Source organism: Athene cunicularia (assembly GCF_003259725.1).
Source record: "Athene cunicularia isolate RWA chromosome 18 unlocalized genomic scaffold, athCun1 chr18_part1, whole genome shotgun sequence".
Taxonomy (NCBI): Eukaryota; Metazoa; Chordata; class Aves; order Strigiformes; family Strigidae; genus Athene; species Athene cunicularia.
This window is the reverse complement of record NW_020799123.1, coordinates 2,019,855-2,044,262: the sequence shown is the minus strand read 5'-3', so window position 1 is coordinate 2,044,262 and position 24,408 is coordinate 2,019,855. Positions and strand designations below refer to the sequence as shown.

Below are 24,408 nucleotides of genomic sequence, written 5' to 3'. Positions count from 1 at the left end.
AGAAGGTCCTGCTTCCTATCTTTTTTTTTTTTTTTTCGCTAGTCGTCTTTTGGAAGCGCTGGATTCCTGCATGATAAATGTGCTCATTTGAGTATTTCATTTGAATACCATTGTTAACAGAGGAGCCTTGGGTAGAGGAAGCTGCAACTTGATTTGCTTCTGCAGAGTGTCTTTTGTAATGGGCTCTGTGGAATTAAAAGCCAAAGTGGAAAAATGACCCTGTCTGTGATCCTCCGATGTTAGGTATATTCCTCAGGGGCTGGTGTAAAGTCAGTCCACACATTCATTTCAGTCTTCAGCCTTTAATTCAGCTGGGGAGCAATAATGATTAATTTTGTCATACGAGTTCTATTTGACCTTTAAGTTTCACTGCATCTCAGCGTACAAAACTCAGACTAAGTTTATCATAAATGCATTTGGCTATCATACCTGGGCAGGGAGCTTTCAGAGACTTGACACCAAATTTGCAGACGAGGGTGGCAATGGTGTTTCAGGTCTTTGTTGGAACTTCAGCTGTAGTTGAGCACAGTGGAGACAAACAGCTATCTGAATCAGGGGTTGGAAGCTCAAATATTAAATCTGTGGGCTTCTTGAGCCAAATGTAGCATTCCTTGACTAATAGCTTCCCTTTCCTGGCTGAGGAGTCCAGCTATCACTTAAGGTGTCTCCTCAACGATTCCCTCTTCTTTCATTGATTTTTTTCTCTCGGAGGCTCTTCTAAAATACTTTAAATGTCGAGTCATTGCCTCTTGATTTGAATTAAGCTGTCTGTAGTAAACGGTCTGCTTCTCAAACCTCTGAAGAGCTCAATGACTTCATGCTTACTTTTACATTAAAGTTGGACAATGTAACAAATGTCCATGCCGCAGATGGAGACGCAACTATTGTATTTAATTACACGTTCTTCTGAGGATGGGTGTGTTGCAGAACTTCCATCAGTGTGCATACCACAGTATGAAAGGTGGTAGATGTAGTTTGCGAAACCTTCCTTGCTTTTGAAGCTAACCATTAGATTACTTGTTGGAAAAGACTATCATTAGCTAATATAACATTCTTCAGCAAAAAGATCTAGTGTGGAAAAACCCAAGATATTAATGATGTGGGTACTAGGTGTCAGGCTTGACCTTGTTGCTCTCAGGCAGTTACAGATGAAACTCCTACCTCTGGGAATTCTGGATGTGACAGTGGTATTAACTAGAGATGCAGTGACCTCTCTTACATAGAGGCAAATAGGTGATGTGAGTGTGGAGGAGCTCTTGTCAGCAGTTTTCCTTTTCTCTTCAAATTACCCATGAAGCTGTTGGTAAATCTAACATCAGTCCTTGCTGTGTCTTGAGCCTCAAGGTAAACTTGAGTTTTAGAGACATTTTTTTTGGAATATGGTAATGTCGGTGCTCATGACTGAGAACAGGAGCAGACTGTAGAAATGCAGTCTTATGTTTTTCACGAAAAACATGAGCAGGGTTTAGCTACTTCAATGGCTTGTAGAAACCCCATGTCTCAAGTTCTCATCTGCAGTTGAAAATCCACATTTCAAAACACATTTTTGCCGCCTTCTGATTGCTGTAGTTAGCTAGCCACTGAACATGTTTTTTATAGTTTTGTATCTGTCTCTTTTTTTTAACTGTTCAATTCAAGTTGAGTTTACTGGCAAGTTTTTATTAAATTTGCTCTTCTTCCTTATTTAAGCATGGAACACAGATGTGTGTTTTTCCTGCTTGTAGGTCTCACAGTTGTTGAGATGTCTCTCCATAGTTGATGCACAGTTAGAACCAGTTTATACTGAGTTTTCTGTACTGGGTCTGGGATTATACCTGACAGACCGTTTAAACTTTTATATGGCAGTTGGTTTATTCAGAGGGCTGCTGTGTCAATAGGGGCTCTCAGTTGTATAGTAACTTCTTCAGTCTGTGGAAGAATTTAATGCTGCTTCTTTATCAGGAGAAGATGCAGATGTTAGTGATAGATCACTTAATTGATGTGTCAGAGCTCTATTCATTTCATTGATAAGAATATGATATGTAACATTCTATTTGCTTTGTTTCCTCTCCAATTTACAGGGTAGCTGATAGTGGACACCTTCACTTCCTGCAATGGCACAGAGATCGGGACAGGAAGATCCAGAGAGATACCTCTTTGTGGATAGGGCTGTAATCTACAACCCTGCCACCCAGGCTGATTGGACTGCTAAAAAGTTGGTGTGGATTCCTTCAGAGCGCCATGGTTTTGAGGCAGCCAGCATCAAGGAGGAAAAAGGGGATGAAGTGTTGGTTGAACTGGCAGAGAATGGCAAGAAAGCACTAGTCAATAAAGATGATATTCAAAAGATGAATCCTCCCAAGTTCTCTAAAGTGGAAGACATGGCAGAATTAACCTGTTTAAATGAAGCCTCTGTATTGCATAATTTAAAGGATCGGTATTACTCTGGGCTCATCTATGTAAGTACTAATTATTAGATTCATTATGGGTGCTAATCCAGCTGAATTTACCTGATTCCAGTTCCTTTACCTATTTGAAACGGAGGAAGTGAGTCTTGTCTCTGATTTTTTGGTAGCCTAAATGCTGTCTCTAGCAGTCAGATTAGCCCAGGGTCTTTTTCCATGCTGTTGAGAACTCTGTTGTCATAAAACAAATAATAAAAAATTCTCCTATGGAAATAATTCTGCAAGCATCTTTCAAAAATAGAATGCTAAATGGCAACTCTGGGTGCTTAGCTCATGCTGCTCGTTAGAGCACTTGCCTCAGACATGCTTAGCTGATACAGTGAATAGTATCAAATGGCTTGTTTGAACGGATGAGAGATTACAAAACCTAACTTTGCTGAATTACTGTTGCTTAATTGCTTATATGAATAAGCATATATCTTGTTTTAACTTGCTGTGTATTAAAAATTATAAGAGGCTGTGCTATGCTCTTATTTAAAAACCAAAGTTGGAGAGTGCTCGGAATGCAAAATGTCTTTTTGGAATCTAATATTAACTTATTGGGCCAGGAAAGAATGTGTTCAAGTGCTTAAAATAAACTAATAAGATAAAGCTTTCTTTTTTCAGTGGTTTTGAAGCACTAATTGGAACATCGGGCTTATCACCATCTTCCTATAGAGTTAGGAATCACACTGCCATTGATGCCGCTTTTGACCCTGTTCCTTCTTTGAGTGATGTTAAATGAGTGCCTGTGCCATACAGTTAAGAGTAGCTCCTTGTCTCTTGGCAAACTGATTGCATAGTGACTTGTTGAGTCAGAGTATCATTAAGAGCTACAAGTAGACTTTCCATCTTAAAAGAAACTGCAACATCTGCTTAAATGCTTGGCTCGTTTTAATAAACACTTGTTCTAGAGCTTAAATCCATTTTCTTTAGTTCCACTAATTAGTTGACTCGTTTTCCCTTCTATCTACGTAGTAATGGGGTACCTTTTTGCTTGGCCCTTGGTAATATTTAGATTTATTAAAAATTACATGCAACTTCAAAATATTTGTATTTGTGCTTCTTTGTTAGTTTCCTCTGTGGTTTTTCGTTTTTTGCCATTCCGAGGCCTTCCACCAAGACCCTTATGGCAGAGCTCAGCAAAAAAATACTCCTGGAATGCTTCCTGCACACTTATAAGTAAACTAATTGGATAATTAGTAAGGGCTGGGTTGAAAACGAAAAGTAAACAAGTTGAGAGGTCAGAAATTTTCAGCGTATCTATCAATCATAGTGCTAGTTGTTATGAAAGTCGTTACAACTATTATAACCGTATTTCATTATGAAGGTTAAAAGCTGAAGGCCTTAAATGTCAAAGCAAGCTTGAGTCCAAGGTCTCCATGCAGTAAACAGCTACAAGTGTTTCTGGAGGATGGCACTGAGAACCTGTCACTCTTCTATATGCACAGACGATACAGCGCTGTGTTACTGTGGATGACTGACAAATTAAAGAACTCAGTTTTGTGGAAGGCTGGCTTATTGCGTATGTGGAGTTTAAGTGATATCCTATAGGTGACTTATCTTCCCCTCCCTTTCTCAAAAAGGTGCTTTCTGCTTTCATTCTTTAACTCTTGAGGCAGACTCTAAAACTTGATATCCTTGGCATATACTGCTGTCATATAGGAGGACTACTGCATCAGTATATTACTAATGATTTCTACTCCCAAACTGGAAGAAGTTAGTTGGGAACAGGAAGTTAATTGATTTGTTGGCCTCATCTGGAGGTCTGTGTTACAGGAATGTTGCTGGAGGATGTTTCTATGCCACTGTAATGGTGGCTTCTTGTTTGAAATTAAACCTCAGCTTTTTTTTTTTTTTTTTTGGGATAAAAAAAAGTGTTTGTGAGTACTGTTAGAGGCTGAAATGCTGGCAAAGGTCAATAGGCTGTAGAGAGAAACTTCATCAAGAACTTGAGCTGGTGGGGTTTTCAGTGCGGTTCTGGTAGGGATCTGTCAGGGATCCCTAAATTTCCTGAACGTGGCACTGTCACTGCTGCTGCTAACTGCACAGCCCCAAGCCACTGCCATGGCCTGTGTGTCTTGCTGATGGCGTGTAGAGAAGAGCCAAAGTCAACTGAGCTGATGAAGGGAATTATGGTGGTTTGGCTATGACAAGAATTGGTTAAAGGTATGTTTTGATTTCTAGATGGTACTCCCATAATAAACAGACTGAAATCTTATATTTTGATGTTGATCTCGGGTAGTTAAGATGGAGATGGTGAATCTGATCTGGTTTCCTTTAATTCACAATAGGTAGCATGCAATGTTGCCTTTCTAGGGAGCAGATACATGTTTCCTTTCAATCCCTAGAAAGGAAACAACTGAGTTGAGGTATTTGGCCAGTGCATCTAGTCATCTGTCTATAATCTACCTCTCCCAGATGACACTGCTGGAGGAACAAGGAGGGCTGACTAAAGCCAGCTAGTGCCAGTCGGCATGACCTGGGCAGTGATGCTCATTTCATCAGGAGTTTCATGTAACATCTAAGTAGGAATGGTGAGGAGTTTCTGGAACTTCTAGCATTTCTAATGTCTGCCAAGTGACATGATCTTGGGCTCTGAGTTGCATTATTACTGTGCTGTGGGAGATGAACACAAATGGAGAACATGGAAGACCAGTGGTTTGTAAAAGCATGATGTCCATGCTTGGCCCTGTCTCTATTTCTGGTCTGTTCATGACCACACAGAAGATGAAAGGTGGGAGGGCTTGTACAAGAACTGCTGGTAAGGATGGTTGGAGTATGAACTATAGTCATCCCAGTTTTGCTTTGGAGATGAAATAAGTTATTTCATTTTTTAATTTCAATTCCTGTTCCACTTTCAACATCACCTATTACATTTCTTGTCATAAAGTATATTTTCAGTGTAACTACAGAATATTTTAAAATTATTTCCTGGAGTAGCTGTACTATCTGCGAATTCTTTTGAAGTATGCTATATATATTCACCCCTGAGAATGGGTAATTAATATGAATTCTTGCACTTGGATTTTTCTCCTTAACCTGTCAATGACTAAGCATGATACTGCAGAATCTGAGTCCCTGAGATGATCTCTGCTTATATTTGGGGCACTGTTTTCATCAAGTGCAAATGTTATTTCCGTGAAGGTGCAGCCATCTACAGCAGGCTTTTTTCTTGTTACTTCTACCTTTGGTAGGAGTTCTCGTTCTTCCTTGTGTTTCACAGCTGAATTTTTCCAAATTTTGTGCTTTTCTAGGGATATTGAGTTGCTAATACTCCAAATTGTCTCTCGCGTCTTGCTGTAGTGGCAGCTTCTCCTGGGTTTTGGTTACCTTAAATGCTTGTGAACTGTCAGTTCTTCAGCTACGTATAACTTTTACTATTCTGCCTGCTCTGCTTTAGAGTTGCCAACTTTAACACTGGTAATATCCTTCATAGCTGTAGGTCAGAAACTAGAGGTAGTTCATTGTAAGGGTACCCAGGAGAAATACCCAAAGGCTTAGGAGGTCCTTTGAAGATCTGAAATAAAGATGGTTTTGCTCAGACTGCTTTTATGTGGTGGTTCTTGAATATCCATATCCCATGATGAACTGAGGTCCAGATATCTTTCTGGGGGCACTGCTTTAAGAAAGGAGTCTAGTTGTCAAGAGGTTTTAGGTCACCAAGGTCTGTAGCCTGAATGACAAAACATTTTTATAAGACCTGCATGCAGAATGCCACTGAATGCTTCTAGATATCACCCCTAGATTTTGGCTTCTGCTTAAGTCATGTCAGCAAAACATGATTTCATGGAGGGGGGGAGGGAGATAATCTTTGAATCAGACAATGAAATGGAGACATCCACTGGAAAGAGTGAATGTTAAGGGTCTATCAGACTTGAATGTTACTTAAGTTCTCAAGACCATTGTTGCCGTAATGCTTTGTGCCAAGCCATGATATGCAAGATTACTGCTCCAGTAATTCTCCCTGTCACCATTTCATGTGATTCAGGTTTTCTCATGAACCAGTCTCCAAACTCTTCAGCGTCCAGTATGGTATCTTGAATGTAGGAGGTCACTGACTTCCAATTGTTAAACTGCTGTGCTGTAAGCTGTAGATGTTCAGGAGCAGTTTTGTTTATGGCTTGGAGGTTTGTGGTGTCAGTTTGCTGTTGTGGGGAGTGTGTGAAGCTCAGCTGAAGTGACTCTGGCTGTCCAAGCTGTAGCTGTCTCCTTCAGTTGGAGTCCTGGGGAAAAGGACCCTTGAAATGGGTCTTTGGTTTTGGTGGGAAAGGATGGAAGCGTCAGGGGAGTAAACAAGGAGGATTTAGTCTGAAAATGAAGTGCTAGGAGGGCAGATGTTGCACTTGAGAATATGGAGGGGAGGAATACTTAAGTGCTTTGATGGAGAGCTACGAAAAAGTCTGAAAGCTGCAAGGGAATTTCTGGTGTAGGAAGAGGCGTTCTCTCCATCTTGATCTCTCTGCACTTCAGTATCATCAGTGTCTTAGCTTCAGTGTCTATTTAGAAAGCTTATATAGAGGCATGTCAGTTATGCTCAAAATTAGGCTTCTACTCAAAGTTTACTACCTAATTTGACTCATATGGCTGATCTGAAGGAAAGAACCATGTCAGTATTTAAGTTGTTTTATACCATTCTGTTTTCTCTGCACTTGGAAGAGACAGTGGCTAGTTAGTGTGCAGTTTGAGAGTCCTTCTCTCACTTCAGAGCAAGATGATTCTGTTTTTTTTGAATTCTGAATTTCAATTTTGAGATATGCTATACCACTTCTAGAACTGCAAAAAGCAAAGTGGTCAGGAATGTTCCTGATCACTAAGTAATGTTTCAGTGCTTTGTTAGACAGCATTCTGGATAAAACTTTCTTTAGTATTTCAAATTTTTAAGTCTATTAAAAGCATTTCAGTTACTCAAAATGAAGCTGGCTGCATAGATCAGGAATGCAAATACCTCATTTCTACTTAAATGGAAAGCAACTTGTTCTTGATACTGCATACACTGGCTGCAATTGGAATGAATAAGCTAATGACTGTTAATAAGTCAGGGCTAGGTGACACTTTTCCCAGCAATTTAAAGCTCTGCTTTTGTGTCAGTACCTCTTCTGATGGCAAGGAAGTACCTTCCGCTTCCTTTCTAAAGCGTATTTTAAGTGTTTATATGTTCCTATATACTCTATTAATGAATGCAAAACCATAACCTTATCTTATTAACAGAAGTATTTTGTTAAGCCAAAAAGGGTTTCTTGCTAAGTGCACTAGCAAACACTAATAGTATGGATCCTGGAGATGTTTGTCACACTTTACTGATTTTTCCGGAGAAGTAGAACATCTGAGTTGCAGATGGCTGTATTTTAATGGTCTGATTGGTAAGTGCAGACTAATATCTGAAAAGTTCCTGGATAAATGGCATGTTGTCTACTCAACAGGTCTATAAATGTTTGAGTTTGAAAAGATAATCCAGCTGAAAGAAGATATTGCAGGACTAAAAGTCTGTCTTGTGCAGTCAGAATTTCCTATTCCTCTACCCAGTGCAGTAAGATGAGATGGAGTTGCTCACTCAAACGCAGGGTGTGATTAAGCCACAGTAAAAACTAAGATAGATTTTTATAAAGCCCATTGGATTTTGACTATTTTAAAAAATTTGCCATTCCTACATCTGTTCTAGTCCCAGCTCTACTGGAGGAAGTCCACTGCCCATAGCTGATATGTAGCTTGCTGATACCCCACATAAATCACTGCATTTACTACTTAACTGCTTCCTGACCTCATTCAGTCAAAAGGATTAAAATTAATAGAATTTCTCAAATGCTTGACTTCTATTAACCTGTGTCAATAGCTAGATGGCCTCTTGCCTTTGTGTGACTATAGGATGTTCCCTGGTGATGACTGTTTTTGGTGAGCCTGTAACCTACATTTCAGTGCTCAGCTAGAGTTTCAGGTGGGGACGTGTGGCATAACATATGAGCATGCTGTAGGTGAAGTCAAGTTAGAGACAAATACTTTTGCTGTTCCTTGTAGGACAAAAGATGGTGAAGCACTCTTGAGGAAAGGGTTAGATTCAATGTCGGAGTCCTTCAAACTCTAATGAACTATGCATTATCTTCCTTGCCCACTCCTCCACTTTTTCTAGCAAAGACTTTTTTTGAAAGGGTTATAAACTGTTTATGTAAGGCTGAGAGCTCCTGAAACCTTGCTGCTGATTATTGTTCTCTATGTATATGCTTACTGGGTTGTCTTTGTACCAGTAAAGAAGAGAACTTGCTTACTATTGTGCAATTAAAAATACTTCAGATACTTGTTGATAATTACAAGTATTACATCTGTAATTGGTCTGCAGCCATATGCTACTTTCATTTTTTGATGTACTTTCCATTTTATTGGGGCAGAAGAGGGAAAGAATAAGAAATATGCTGTACTCCCCAGTTCCAGAGCTTGATGTGGGTGGAAGCTCTTATAAAACTGCACTTAAGGGGCTGTATATAAGTTGTTTCTTCTTTTAAGCTACTGCCTCCTGTGAGGCCAGAGCATAACCTAGAACAATCTGCATTGTTATATAAGCTTCTGTGATCTAATTGCTTTAATTTTCCTGCTGGTCCAGTTGGGAATGCTTCACATTAGTGAGTATTGAAGACTGGTATTAAAATAACCTGTAAGAAATTGAGTTTGTTACTGAATTTCATCTTTTTCCTTAATACAAAACAGTCACTGGATTTAGTACCTAATACATTACAATTTGAATGCCAGCACTTCTGCAAGTGCTGCTTTGATACAAGAACTTGTTTTTAAATTAACTTTGATTTTTTTGAAAGACTTATAAATGGGATCAAGTTGAGAGAGTTCTCTGTAGGGTTTACTTTGTTAGAAACGTCAGAGGGATTTAAGGGAAATGAATCAATGCCCTCCTTGCCCTCAGGCTAGCAGAGGTATGAAGAAAATACATGTTCTCGTCATAATCTCTGCTTCTATTAAAAATGGTAGATTAGCCGCCTAAAAAGGTGCAATAACTTGGATTATGGACTGCTGTTCAGGCACTCAGTGGAATACACTGTGTTGCAAGACATGCCTGCATCAGAAGTCATGGGTATCCTGTTCTAGGCCTGCTGTAGAGCAGTCAGACTCCAACACGCAGCTATACAGGAGCCTTATGAAAGGATATTAATACTTTTCTGGCTCTGGTGCAACCTAAGATCATGTTTTATGTCTTAGCTGTTGCTGTGGCTGAAGCAGTCATGGCTGTGACGCTGCGCCTGTCTATCTCGGAGAGGCGGTGAGCTGACTGAGCAGGAGTATGACCTGCATTGCTGATCTAATATTGGTTTTTCTCTCATTAAACAGATAACCTGAAGGCCTTACTTGTGAAATACAGTTCTGGTGAACGTCCTCTCTTTAGTGCTAGCTGTAGAGAACATCAGCAGACAAGTCTTTTTAAGTTTGGGCTGTATGTTTTCTTTGGTAGCTTCTATGTGTGTTGTGTTCCTTCCCTTTCTCGTTCTCATGCACACATTTTAAACTTCAGTTGCTCTGAGTCAGTGGCTCTTGTCCCACAGCCTCTGTCAGAGCTGAGGGTCTCATCACCCCATAGCGGGTTCCCTAGCCTTGTTGGCACCCTTGACCCCAACCTTTTGGGTGCCAACAGGACTTTCTTTTAACCAGCAGTTTGGGCTTGTACAGAGGTGTCTGGGATAACTTCTGGCTTCCAGTCTTGACTGTGGCCTGGCTGGGGAGCACAGGCTCAGGGTGGTGGTGTGGGAACTGCCCGTGGTGGTGGGGCAGCTCTGTGGCCCCCCTGCCCAGAGGGGAGGTAGGTGGTAGCTGGGGATTAGCTGCTGTGCGAAGCAGAGTATGTGTTCCATCCTACAGCCTCACTTTCTTTCCTTACACTTCAGAGAGTCAAGAGCTGCCTACCCTTCTTAAGGCTTGAATTTAGGATTGGATAACTTCCTCGCTTGGGGGGAAAAGCTAGTACATGAGAAGATCATGCCAAGCTTGGAGGACTTAATAGGTCTTGGAGTGTGAAAACCAGGTCCATAACTTCAGGAAGTGAAACCAGACAAGAAAATGCTATGATGATGCAGTTTATCAATCTGGAGAATGCTCTACCCCATTAGCATACAGGATACTGTTTAACTCTCTAGGCTAGAAACTGCTGGTTTTTATTCTAGGTACTAGTAGGAGATGTAAGCATCTAAACCACTTTAATTATGTACTAATAGAGTAAATCTGTCACTTCTTCAAGAACTGGAGATGAATGTTGAGCTTGGATACTCAGGTGATGCAAGCTGTTAGAAATTCTAAAAATTTACCTGCATCTTGCTACTGCACTCTGAAGTGATGCTTTAAAGAGGCCTTTTGATGTTGTGCAGGAGGAACCAACCTAACAGTCATAACAACGTGTTCCTTGATGCAAGAACTGTAAAGCTGAGCTATTAATCTAGGGAATTGTACAAGGCTTTGGACACTAATACCACCATATGTGTATACCCAGTGAAGGTGTGATCTGGTTTTAAGAGAAAAAAGGCCATGAAAACGTTTTTTGCTCTGGAGCCCACACCCCATATTCAGAGCCTAAATTCCCATGTGCTTTCACCTGGAAATAATGCACTCTCTTTTTGCCCCTGGTTCACTTACCTTTCTCAGGTTGCTTACTGCTAGGAGTGTATGCAGTTTTCAGAGGCCAGTGCCAGAAACCTGAACTCTTCAGTCTGGGATAGCTTACCAAAATCCAAATTACTAAATGATATACTACTGGATAAAGGCTTGTAAGCATCTGGAAACATTCAAACTCCACAATTAGTGTCCTGAAGGAGAGTTTGTATAAAAAACCTCTGTCAGAGCACTGCTTTACTATTTGTCTCTGGAGCCTTGCCTAGAGAGTGTGCATTCCAACATGCCTTTTTGCTCTTGTTTGATATTATCTATATCCTGTTCCTCAGTAAAGTGTGTGTTTCAAGCAACTGTCTTGTTTGCAGCTGATCCCATGATCTCAAGGCGAATAAGCATCTTTATTTGCCTTTAAGTTCTTAGTATATGTATCTACCTCTGTCAGCTGAAAAAATTAGGAAGCCTGGTTCTTTGTCTAGACTGGCTAGTTACTGCACCTCTTCAGTGCTTGATCCTACCTGCAGTTCAGATCTGATGGTTTTGCAGAGTCCCTGTACTGCAGGATGGAAAGGAGGCACAGGGCATCACTCTGGCCCTTTGGCATGTCTGAAAGCTCTGGGCATCCTTAATGCTTATTTGGTGGTATTCTTGAAGTAGGGTGTCCATTTGTAAGGAAGATCTGCAAGTATTTCTGTTAATTCTTTCTATTGTTAGTCACCAAGAAGCTTTTCAAAGTGTTGAAATCAATCTTGACTTACTTCTCATGTCTTCAATTTGCTTGTAGAAAGCCCACACCTCCAATCTGCTGTCTTGGATACAGTAATAGACTTGCACTGTGCACTGTGAGACTTGGAGTTCTAAAATAGCTGTATGATATTTTTTTTTGTACCGTTTACCTCTTTCCCAATTAAACTTGACTTGACTTTACATGCCTACCAAGCCCCCAAACCAACCCCTAAATATATTTGTGTATTGCTTTCTGCAATAGATGATGGTCTGGAAATTTGGGAGCCTTGTGTGAGAACTAAATTCCATCTTCCTATGTGTAAATTAAGGCTTTACAGTGTGGTTGTGTTTTGAAGGAAGTGTGGGGTTTTAAATTCTGCAGGGAAACAGTAGGAGAGTGAACTGAGTGACAAACCTGCAGAAAATCAAGATGTTGGAGTTCAAGGTGCTTCTTATGAAGAGCAATGTCATGACACAGACTTAATGGTCAGGGATAAAAAACTATCCTTTAGATTTAGTTTCAAATAAATGAACCCCAGCACTGGTGAAGTAGTAGAATTTTTGTACTTTTAAAGTTCTAATTTGGCCCTGTTCAGTATAAAAAAACCTCTTAAATGAACCCTTTTCATTTGCCTGGGACACTTCTTCCTCTAGATTGGCTGAGTTATGTTGGCCTCTAGCTGGATTTTGCTGCTTATGATCATGCCAGATTCACCGATTCCATCCCATTACTGCATTGGGAGATAACCTAGAAAGGCTTCCAGGTTAGGTATCATCAGTAGAGGTTTGAAGGATTAAGATTGTTTTTATAAATTATTAATTCTTTATGTAGCTGAATAGTAATAACATTTATTTCATGTGTGTTAGGGAAATAAACAAAATATGCCAAAACAACTGGGGGAGGGAGGGATGAGTAATCTTCAGATAGCTGTTCTTATCTTAGCACTTAAACTTTTTTTTACTTACGAAATCAGTTTATTCATGTCTGGGGAAGGGCAGTGATACTGGGGGGAAAAAACAACTACTTTCCTTTGTGAACATAAAAAGACCAAAACAACTGATAAAACTTTTAGATTGATTTGCAGAGAAATAGAGGTATTGCTCTTGAAAGGGGGAGACTCTGTAATATAGTTGGTAAATACAGCTGTACCCTGACAGCTTAACCATCAGGCACTGCTCTGAGAGTTCCCACCCACAGTGAGATACAGAACAGCATCCATGGAGTTAAACTGCAAGTCTTGGGGTGGGTAGAAATCAGACCAGGGCTCAGAAGTGCTGCTGGATGAGAGGCCAGAATCATCCTGTAGGAAAGAGCTTAAGCTTAAGCTTCTAGCTTAAGCAAATGTTCATGTTGTTACAGTGGTCAGAGAGTGTTCTGGGACAGATCTCGAAATGGACTTTGGTTACATGAATTCTTTTGCTTGTGACCAGATCTCATCTGCAGTCAGCAATCCACAAGTTTCTTTTCCATTAGATGTTGCTGTAGTGGAGAAACACAGCATAGGTGCTGTTCAGTGATTTTGAGCAGGTAATTATACGGTGGGCTTGGTGAACATGTGCCTGCCTTCTAGTTACCCTTATTTGAAGACTAGCATGGAGACCAGGCTTGTGGTAATTCTTGATGCCTTCCACTCACCTGTAGTGATGAGAGATGAATGTGGCTGACCTCAGTTGAGTACAAAAGGGGAGACACTGGCTAGGAACATATATCCAGTATTGATCAATTACTTGTCTCCTTGGTCAGTTGTACCAAGATATTAAAATAACTGTCCAGCCTTCCCTCTCCCTTTCAGTATCACTAGTGGCCATGAATGAATTTGGTCTGGGAAGGGATTCTATTACCAACCAATTCTTTTTGAAATTTATCGTCAGTAAGTTACTGCAAGGGCGTGGATGCTGGCAAGAGGGACAGTGGTAGGAACGTGTGGCTGGGGAGGAGCTGACCTCTTGCCAACAGACCCATGCTTATGTTAATGACTGATGAGTTGGTCCTTATGCTTGTGTCAGTTGACCTAATATCTATTTCCTTTCTCTTGAGAAATAAATACCTTATTACCAAAGATGCTTGGCTGGGTAAGGTACTGCAGTGCTTATCATCCAGCAGATCTGATCAAAGTGGAGAGATTGTTTTCCTATAAGGACATAAGATGTCCTTGTGTCAGGGTATCTGGCATAAAACCAACTTTTTTTTTCTTTACCAGTGGTGCTCTGGACTCAATTCAGAGATCGCCTTGTGTCTGTCTTTTCAGAATCACTTGTAGATGTAGAAAGAACAGGGCACCTTTTTGTCCAAATAAAATATTTTATCTATTGAAAAATCAGGATTTTCAGCTACTCTGATACAAATGTAGCAGAAATATATTTTTTTTAAATCGACAAACCTTATAAGAGTTACCTGCTTAATACCATAGGGTCTCAACAGCTGTTAATGCTCTCTGCTCCATTCCTTCTCTAAGCCTGCAAAGATAGGAAAAACAGTTTTCCTGTCATTCAGAAAGATACTTCCTGTTTCTGTCAAAACTGGTCTCTTGCTAACATTCCTGTGCCAGTAAAGATGTGAATAGTATTAATGACTAAAATAATGCACTTCCAAAGCATGCTGTGAAATAAAGGTGAATGGAGAGATCCGTCTTCCTTAAAAACCATCGGTTTAGGTTTTTGGGTTTTTTTTGAAAAGGCAAGAGCCATCCACATGCCTTAGTTCAGGGAAACACCATGGATTAGCTCTGTTTTTTGCATGGTCACAACTGACAGAGCTTGATCTTTGATCCCTAGTGAAGCCCATACAGCTGAGCCACGTTCATCTGTGCTTCCTGGATAACAAAATGTGGGTGACTATACATTTTTTTTTTTTCTTACATATATATTTATATGATAAATTTCTTTAAAATAACTTCCATGGAGCAGAGATTGAACTGTCTGAAGTAGCCTTTGATATTTCACTTACAGGGAAATGTGGACCTGTTTGTGTAATTTGTATTGTGTACCCAATTTTGTAAAACTTTTGAGGCATTTCTTGACTAAACAGAAATGCCTCAGTAAGAGAGTCAATGAAATAAGAGGGTCAATGAAAAGTAAAATATGTGTTTGAGCTTCTTGTTAGTATAGTAGTCCTGGTAACTTCTGATCATGGTCAACTCTAAAAGCAGAGTATGAAATGTCGTCTGCAGTGCCAGCTGCCAGGCTATCCATCAGCTGGGGTGGGACAGTGGAGGGAATGACCTCCAGGAGGAGACTGCTTTGGGATTGAGAAAAGCCGTTGAACAGGAAAGACGTGATAGGAGAAAACAGTAGGACAGCAGAAATAGTGGTGGTTGGAAAGAGGCTTTTTCCTTATCTGAATTATTTACTCGTTATTTCTGAAGGAACTGATAATAAAAACATAACTTTGAACGCACATTTTAGTGAAGGAGTTGAACCGCGAAAAATGCCTGTAAATCCTGCAACTTGGCAAATGGAAGGGAAATTTAAATATCTGTGGGAAAGTAATCAGATGCTCCACTTCATATTTCTTCATGTTTATTATCTTTAAATTACTTTTTATGCAGGTAATTAAAGAGCCTTTTAAGAGACCTAGAAGCCAATAATTTGCCTATAGCGTGTACTTTGAGTTGCTCAACAAAAAAGACCTCAATTTTGTTCTAAGATAAATATTATAGAATCTGTGAATAAAATTTTCTGCTCTTCATGGCTCTATTTCAATACTGTTTGCTAACAGAAACGTTTCTCTTTTTTATTTTTTTAAGACCTATTCAGGGCTGTTCTGCGTAGTTATAAATCCTTACAAGAACCTCCCGATTTATTCAGAAAACATTATCGAGATGTACAGAGGGAAGAAGCGCCATGAAATGCCACCGCACATTTATGCAATATCTGAATCTGCATATAGATGCATGCTACAAGGTAAGAATTAGTTAAATGTTAATTAACAGTTAGTTGGCAGCTCTTTGTAATGTATCTAAAACTCAGGAGCTTCATTATCCAGCTATGTAGTAATTTCTAACATGATCATAATCTTTACTACTACTTAAAGGGTGGTGTGAATTTTCCTACCTAGAACCTACATTTCTGAACAGAAATAACTTGGAGATTGACCCCTCTGTGCATGTTTGTCTGACTTACGGAGGCACAGACACAAGCTAACACTAATAGGAAGTGTACTGTGCTGGCTGGTGGCACTGAAAGTTGTAGTAGAAATGCTTTCTTTAAAAAAAATAGATGTAAGATTCATGTCAAAAACTGTTAGTGCAGCAGCTTTGAATGAAGTAAGAATTAAAGTGTAATTGAAAAGGGAAAGCTAAGGTATGTTAATGGCTTGTCTCTAATTCTATAAAAAAGCTGGTGTTTTGGCAGCTGAGAAGCAATCTAAAGTGACAATGAAACAATAGTATGTTTGAGTTCAAACACAGGTCAGGGAAATCCTGAACCTTGAAGATTTTAATTTTTTTTTTTTTTTTTCTCCAAACTGGTATAGGTCATGTCTGTAGTAGAATAGAGAGTAAGTTTATGGTGGGCAGTATGTTCTGAATTTTGGCTTTAAGGCTCTGCTGGACAAATACGAAAACTGTGAACCTGACATTACATGAATGTGCTGAACTAAAGGCATGCTGTTGAACTTGTAAAATTGCACTTCTGACATAGCCTGTTGGAAACAGCTCATACTATCCAATATTGGCTCATACTTAGGCAGCTGTTTTACTGATGTGGAAACACCAGCATGTTGTGTCTAGAAAAGTCCATGTAATGAAGAGGCAGGTCTGAGAAACTTAATGTGTTTTCTGCTGTATACCTGGTATAGATGTACTGGAAGTAGGTTAAAAGCTATTTGACCTAGTTCACATAAACTAAGAAAACACTTCTGCTACCAGGTTAATCAACCATTTAAATGTAAATATCTTTTAAGAAGACATTTTCTGTCTTTAAATCACTAGAAGTTTTGTTTCTTCAGTTGTGCCTTTGTCTTTAGGGCTGCTTAATAATAAACTACAAGTTGTTGGATTGCTGCGTGCTCTTTCACCCCAGAAGAAACTATGCCATCACCACTGAGCAGGGTGATTCAGGGGCAAGCGATGGAAGAGCAGCAAACTGGGCCCACTGAGAGTTGTCACACTTCTCAATGGATATTTGGGGCTCTGATTTTACGTATCTTTTGTGGAAAAAAAACCCAAAACTTAAGGCATCTTGACCTAGACCAACAGCCTCTAACAGCTCAGATCAGAGGACCCCTTTTAACAAGTGTATGTGGAGTAATAGAGCAAACTTCAAGATTATTTTAAGGAGTTTATTCCTAGAAGTCTCAAGTGTTTTGTGGATAAGGGCTTCCCACCCTAAAAGCACAGTACCTTTTGAAATTGCCTCAAGAACTTTTGAAAAGTTCTTGAGACAAATGTCCTCTAATAAAGTAAGTCAATGTCTAGTTGTGACACTTCAGGTGCTCCATATATTTGTTCACATGCCATGCTAGTACTGATTTGTATCTCTGGAGATCCTACTGCCTGTACAAATTTTACTGTTTTTGGAAGATGAAATGAAAAAAAATTTCACATGATGGTATATGTTTGCTTACAGTTTTGTTTTCTTTCCATACTGATATATGGAGGTATATATTTTGTATTAAATCTGTGTCTTTTTGTGCCCCCTTTCTCTTTCTTTTTGATTTTGATAGTCTGAATTCTTTTCATTTGAAAGAATGATGCTCCAGATTGGAATAAGAATAGATGAAAACTGTGCAACAGGATCAATTTATTAGGGAATAACTTCAAGGTTAACTAAATTTGTGTTTCTGGTGCCCTTCACCTGTGTGGAGCCACTCCCTGTTTATTTTAGCAAGTGATTCCAACCAGCCAGTGAACTTTCCATTGATGGTTTGCCTTCACAATTGCATTGCCAAGGATAAGTAAAAACTCTAGAACAGGCATTAGCAGTTTTGTGCTTGGCAAATATTTTACTAAGCAAATTGTTCTTGCCTGATTGAGTAGAAGCCTGAATTGATAGAAGGCCAATGGCATCCTGGCTTGTATCAGGATTAGTGTGGTCAGCAGGGACAGGGAAGGGATCTTGCCCCTGTACTTGGCGCTGGTGAGGCCGCACCTCCATTATTGTGTTCAGTTTTGGGCCCCTCACTACAGAAAGGACATAGAGTTACTTGAACGTGTCCAGAGAAGGGCTACAAAGCTGGTCAAGGGTCTGGAACACATGTCCTGTGAGGAGCAGCTGAGGGAACTGGGGTTGTTTAGGCTGGAGAAGAGGAGGCTGAGGGGAGACCTCATCACCCTCTACAACTCCCTGAAAGGAAGCTGCAGAGAGCTGGGTTTGAGCCTCTTTAGCCTAGTAGACAGCGACAGGACAAGAGGGAATGGCCTCAAGTTGCGCCAGGGAAAGTTCAGACTAGATATTAGGAAGCATTTCTTTCCAGAAGGGGTTGTTGGGCATTGGAATGGGCTGCCCAGGGAGTCCCCATCCCTGGGGGTGTTCAAGAGTTGGGTTGACTTAGAGCTTAAGGATATGCTGTAGGTGGGAACTGTGCTAGGAGAATGGTTGGACTAGATGATCTCCAGGGTCCCTTCCAACCTAGATGATTCTGTGTGATATGAGATAACTTGCCTCTGTGTGATTGGGTTGGATCAGAGGAAGAGAAAACCAGTGCTGCTTCTGAATTTATAATAGACTCATGAAACTTTACAGACATTGCTTCCTTTAGGAAGAAGCTGGTGTACAGGCTTTGGACATATGCTTGCTTGAAGTATGAAACTCACTGCTATTTGTATTAGTGATTTTATACAGTCACCCTGGCTTTATGTAATTTTGAAGCAGTGATCAGTCACAGTAAGAATGACCTAATGAGTATGTCTAAAGGGGGTGAGTGGGGGAGGAGTCTGACACTGCTCAGTGCTGGTCCCTCTTTGCTTACAGAGCCTCTGTGGGACCTGAAGCATAGACAGAGGTGCTTCAGGGAACTGAATTTGTCTTGGTGTAACTAAAACTTGCAGTTACAACAACTAAGGTTTTCTAGTCATTAGGACATCAAATAATAATTTTCTTAACTGTAGGACATTATTACAATTTTCAGTTTATTTTCTGGTTATCAGAGGCAATACAAGGTCAACTACTGAGTGTGCTAGAATTTGTTAGGGAGAGCTTGGTTCTCCCTGCCAGCCACGGATTTAATTTAACGCACAGTGTCCTTCATCTTCTAAGTCTTATGTTTTCATGGAGTTTCAGTCTTAAACTAATGAAACAGAAAATACATACATAAAACTTTTAGCTGGTAGAAGTAGATCTCTAACTAAGAGCTAGCTGCTTTAATCACAGTGATTCTGATTTAAGTCATCAGCGGTATCTGCTAGCATTTATTTGCAGGATAATCCTTGACCAAGATGCTTTTGCTAAGTTACTAACACATAGTATTATAAAACTGTTCTACAGTTCATGTCCACATTTGTGCACATGTTGCTTTGCGAAGTGAAGACAGGATGGTAGAGAGTGTGAAGTAGTGGAGGAGATTAGTTATTCCAGTACTATTGCAAACTAAGATTTTGCTGTTGTAGCATATCCATATCAAAAGAAACCCCTGAACATGCTGACTTTTCCCATATTTGGCATCTAAAGTTTAATTATTACAATTCAAAACTGAAATTGAAACCGTAGGCATGCAATTCCTTTGGATAATATGACCATGCACTTATAGAAGTACCTTAACTGCTAATTTAGGTCAATGAAAATGGTTGGCTGTTATTTGTTTTTTGGGTTTTTTTTTTTTTTAAGTGGTATTTCGTTCAGTATAATCCATGTTTACTTTCCTTGTAGCTAATCATAAACTACTAATTTTCTAGGTGTTTGAGAAGTGCTTATAGTGACTAACAGGATACTTGGACCTTAGCTGTGACTTTCAACAGCATAATTTCTTAAAACATAATTTTTTTTCTTTCCTCTACTGATAATCAGGTACATTGAGTAACTTTTACTCACTATCTTAATTCTTTCATGCCTTAAATTCAGAGCATGGATGATTGGAGATTGAGTTTCTGCTAATCTGAAGTTTTATATATTTTTAAATATTTGTGTTTAAACAACAAAATATAGCTTTCTAGTTTAGATTATGAAAGCAAAAAGTTTTTTGGTTGACAGAAACAACCGACATGTGCATCTGAACAGTTTTTCCTTCTCTTAAATGTTGATGAAAATACTCAATTTTGTTAAAGTGGTGATACAGAGCACTGCACTTCAGCGTGCTCTCTGTTAGGTACAGGTTGTGTGGGAACATTGTTAACTGCCAGTCATTGAACTGCTTCTCTGTTCTTGTCCCCTGAAAGAATTTCCTGTTCAGGAGGACCTTCAGCCCCGCAGTCTGCACAGGTCAACTCTCATCCTGCCCTTTAGTGGGGAGGAGAATGGGCTGAAAAATCTATTTCAGTGCTTGTTAAACATTGAGGACAAAGGGGAGGGGGGAAGAGCCATGAAACACAGTATGTTCAAAAAGCCCAGTTTGCCATTTTGGAGAGGGAGTAGTATTTTCCAGAGATGTACTGGATTAGTATAAGCTGTCACAATAAAGAGGGAGGTGCAGAATTGTTTTTAATGGCTGAGTGTTGCAGATGAACAATTCAGTGGTGGTGCAGCTGTGATGCACTAGGGATATGAGGCAAGTTTTGCAAGGAAAAGCAAACCTCATTGATTGCTGGATGTCATAAGTGTTGCCTTTTCTGCAAGACTTTTGTGAACACAGTCTTACTGAAAACAAGGAAGAAGACATTGGGTGCTTTTGGTTATGACAGTCAGGATTTCTCTTCAGGAAAAGACTCATTACCTAGTGCCTTGACCTCAGAAGATAATAACATGCAATTCAGCTTTACATACTGGATTTCCCCTCTACTAGTAATTATTTTTCAAAGTAGTGTGGTAGTAGGGTAAGTGTTACTTCACGGGTGGTTTAGTGGGTTTCTCCTGTGCTTTCTCTTAATTTTCCTAATGCTATTTTGAAGCGGTAAGCACACATAACCCAGGGGCTTCTAGGCATATTAAAACTGTTTAGCCCTAGACAGAAATCAAATGCATAAATGCATAGAGTTGGAGTTGGCATACTTCACAAAAGAGTGCTAGACTGAGCTTTTTCACGGCTGCTGGACAGTTGACATGGTCATAAGGAGTTGGTATCCTAATCCCTGTGACAACATTGACCTTAATTCTGTTTGATAATACAATTTGCAAGACTTGCTAGTGTTCTGTACTGCTAAAAGTTATAGCGGTAAGAATGAAATGTTTTGGCAGGTACTAGGATTTTCTTTCAGAAAACCGATTCTATTAAGTCTCATATTTCATCTATGACTATCTTTATTTTATGATCAAGAGAGACTTGATGGTGTAAAAGCAGCACTAACATGCATTTTTTTCTAGTGCTTTTATCATACTTGGCTTTCTTTTCTCCCTCCTCCCTTCCTCTTCTTCCACTGTATTCCTAGAGGAAGTATGGCATTGTTTTATTATGCCTCTTTATTCATTGCCTCTTAAAAGTGCTTTGAAAGAAATATTAAGGAAAACTTGTGTGCTTTTTGTTGCCAAAGACCAGCTTGCCTACTAATACTACTCTTGTATAATTATGCTTAGTGTCTCTTTTTTACCCTGTTTCCCTGAGGACATCTTGAGCACTAAATTAGCACTGATATTTTAGGACTGCCTTTAATCCTGTTGCAGAGAAGGTTTATCGGAAAAGGTGTAATAGGTGAAGTGAATACTTTGTGTTGGAGAAGCCAGTACTGCCTACAGATGCAATACTTCTCTCTTAAAAACATTGTATTGATCTATATTTTTAGTTTACCTTGATTTAAGTGCTCCCTTTGGGGATATTGTTCCTGCATGCTGCCCAAGATATGGAAGAAAAGACACTAAAATATGACAAGGTCTATTAAATCTTCAAATGGAAGAGGAAAAAATTGTTCTGAAACTAAAAAGCCTTGGAGTGATGACTAGCATTCTGTTATGAGAGGAGTATATAGTACTTGTTATATGTGTATTAATATTCTTGATGTTTTCATTACATCTTGACTTACCAAGATGTTCCCCAAAGCTTTTTAACTAGTTACACAGTGCAGGATGGCAGTCTAAGAGAACTAGGTGCTTGGTAAATGTAATGTGAAGGATTTATAGGTCTCCTTATTGTTACACTGTGATTTCTGGTTTTTGACTCTGTCCTATCAGGCTGGTGTGGAATGTAAATACTGAGGTGACAATAACATTAACATCAAGATTGGTTTGTATACCAATAGCAGTGTAATATACAGTGGTGTTAATGGCTGAGTGGAGGGAAGGAGATTCTTGAAGCAAGTAAAAAAAAATAAAAAGAAATCCATCCTGCTGAAAATTCTGCTGCATTTTTGAATCTGAAGTAAAATGAGATGCTTCTGTCAGCTGAACCTATTGTGCAACATTTCATCTCCTTCCCCTCACTCTTCTGTTCCATCTCTTGATATTAAATCTGTGTGCTTCAGTGACTGTAAAGTTATTTTCATGAATTAAATGGTCACACCTTGCTAGACCATCTGAATGACATCAGTAGCAATTAGTTATTGAACAAGCTCAATTGAACTTAGTTTCTAGAACTAGATTATAGTATACTATCATGTCTTTTTTTCTTACTTTAGTGCTTGTGACTACAGTTCCTAACCTCTGTCTTTCTCTGTCAAAATGTGTTTGGTTCCCTGCTCATTATTGGTGTTCAACCTCAAGATTACAAACTTAATCAGACATAATGAAATTTACAGAAAACAACTTTTTTCTTAAGGCTCAGTTGCTTAGAAGTGTTATTTGAAGTTACCCCCAAAAAACTTCAGTCAAGCACTTCAAGAAGTATCTTTCCTATATTTAAAAATGAGACAAGAATGACAGTTGTTACATAAAGAATTTTTGGGTTTAGTGCCTTTTTCTCCCCAGTTATGAAGTGTTGCAGCAGATTAGTCAGTTCCATAGTCTCTTCGGTTGATATTCTGATGAACTGATGATGATTTTAATTTTAAAACTTGCTATGCAAGCTGGCCTCATAATTGAATTGTGGCTGTGCTAGCCTACAGACAGGAATTCAAGACTCTGTGCATCCAACTTATGAAGTCATTCATGAGATGAATCATTTTGTGCATATTACTCAGCCAGCACCTGACTCTGAAGCTTTAATTTAATTTTTTTACGTAGTTGTGAAATGGATAATTCACTTCTGCTTGGCTTTATTCAGATGACATACATCAAAACATTACTGCTTGTGCAACAAAAACGTAAATGTATTGTAATCTTGACAGCACATAGCACGGCAACTGTGCTGCTAGGTGTTGCGTGTTTTGCACAATAACTGGTTTTTGTTAGTCATGTCTGCATTCCTCTGGGGTGTTGAACTAAGAATTTAGCTGTAACTGCTACTGCTAGCAACTGCAGTAGCTCCTTGTTCATCCCCCTGCTTCTCTACTTAAATTCCTTTGTTAAACTCTGGCAAGGAAGTGACAAGAAGTAGAAGCACTTTTTATCGCTTAGCAAGCAGAGATAAGTGGTAAGGGTCTGGTGGTGTTCTGCTCTTTGTCTTCAGTAATGCAAGGCTCACATCACCAACACAACTGTCAATTTATATCTCGTCGTATATCTGGATTCCTTTCACTTGTCCATACTTCATGTTTTCAGATATTTGGCTGCTTAAGTACTCCTGACAGACTTTGTGTACATTCCTCAGTGATTCAGAGTTGCAAGGTGTTGTGCACCTCTACTATGCTGTTTCATAAAGCAAGGTCAATAAAAGTTCATGCAGTATTTATTCACTCCAGGGGGTTAAAATTCTTTTTATTCATGGGCTTTTTCAGAGTGATGGTAAAGCCATCAGATGATGTGTAGAAAGAAATCCCAGAAGAAAAAACAGGAAAAAATGCCATGTCTTTATGTGCATCTGCTATGAAGTTGCTTGGGGAAGTTCTCAGGCTGGGAGTGTTCCTTTGAGGAAAACAAGGGGATCACTCTCAAACTGAAGAGTTAGTAAATAGAAAAATGATGGTAGCAAACTGCAAGAACCAAATTCTTAATCTCAGAGATGGAATAGCAGACCAACTGACTGTGCTGCATGGGAACATTTGGTGCAAAAGATTTGGTACCAAAGCACCCAGATGTCAGCTACTGGGTGCTGTCCCTGAGACTCTGTTTCAGATCTGGGAATCTGAAGACCAGTATGCTCATGACTAGTATCAAACACGCTGGTAGAAATTGTTCCACACTGTAAACCTAGTCTGTGCAGGGATGTACGTATGCATAGAATCCTATATAAAGACTTCATATGGGTTTTCTAAAGAGGGGTCATGTCTTGCAAATGCATTAATCTGTGGATGAATCTGTATGGTCAAGGGAGGGCTGTCTGATATGGAACATGTGGTTTTCAAAAGTAATTTGATAACAGTCCTAACCAGAGGCTCTTGTGTAACTGCAATATGAGAAAAGGCCTTTATATATGTAAAGAACTGGTTAAATATTGACCAATCGTGTCCATTGTTTTCTGCTTTTTATGGTTTGGCAGGGTTACTGCTGAAAACCCCATGGAACCTGCACTCATCATGTTCATACTTCTTGTTTATAAATGGGTTGCCTGGAAAAAAGAGGGGGATGGGAGAGGGAACTTGGTTTATATTGTTATCCAAGGTAG

General features: G+C 39.5%; 1 protein-coding gene across 2 annotated transcripts in view; it reads left to right on the top strand.

Moving 5' to 3' along the window:
* Window positions 1-2,093: 2,093 nt before the first annotated feature.
* Window positions 2,094-24,408, top strand: part of MYH10 (myosin heavy chain 10) — a 101,059-nt gene continuing 78,744 nt past the window's right edge. For both annotated transcript variants that reach the window (XM_026861132.1, XM_026861133.1), the window contains exons 1-2: window positions 2,094-2,438; window positions 15,494-15,650. In XM_026861132.1, the coding sequence (XP_026716933.1) occupies window positions 2,094-2,438; window positions 15,494-15,650 (502 nt within the window). The remainder of the gene's footprint in view (window positions 2,439-15,493; window positions 15,651-24,408) is intronic.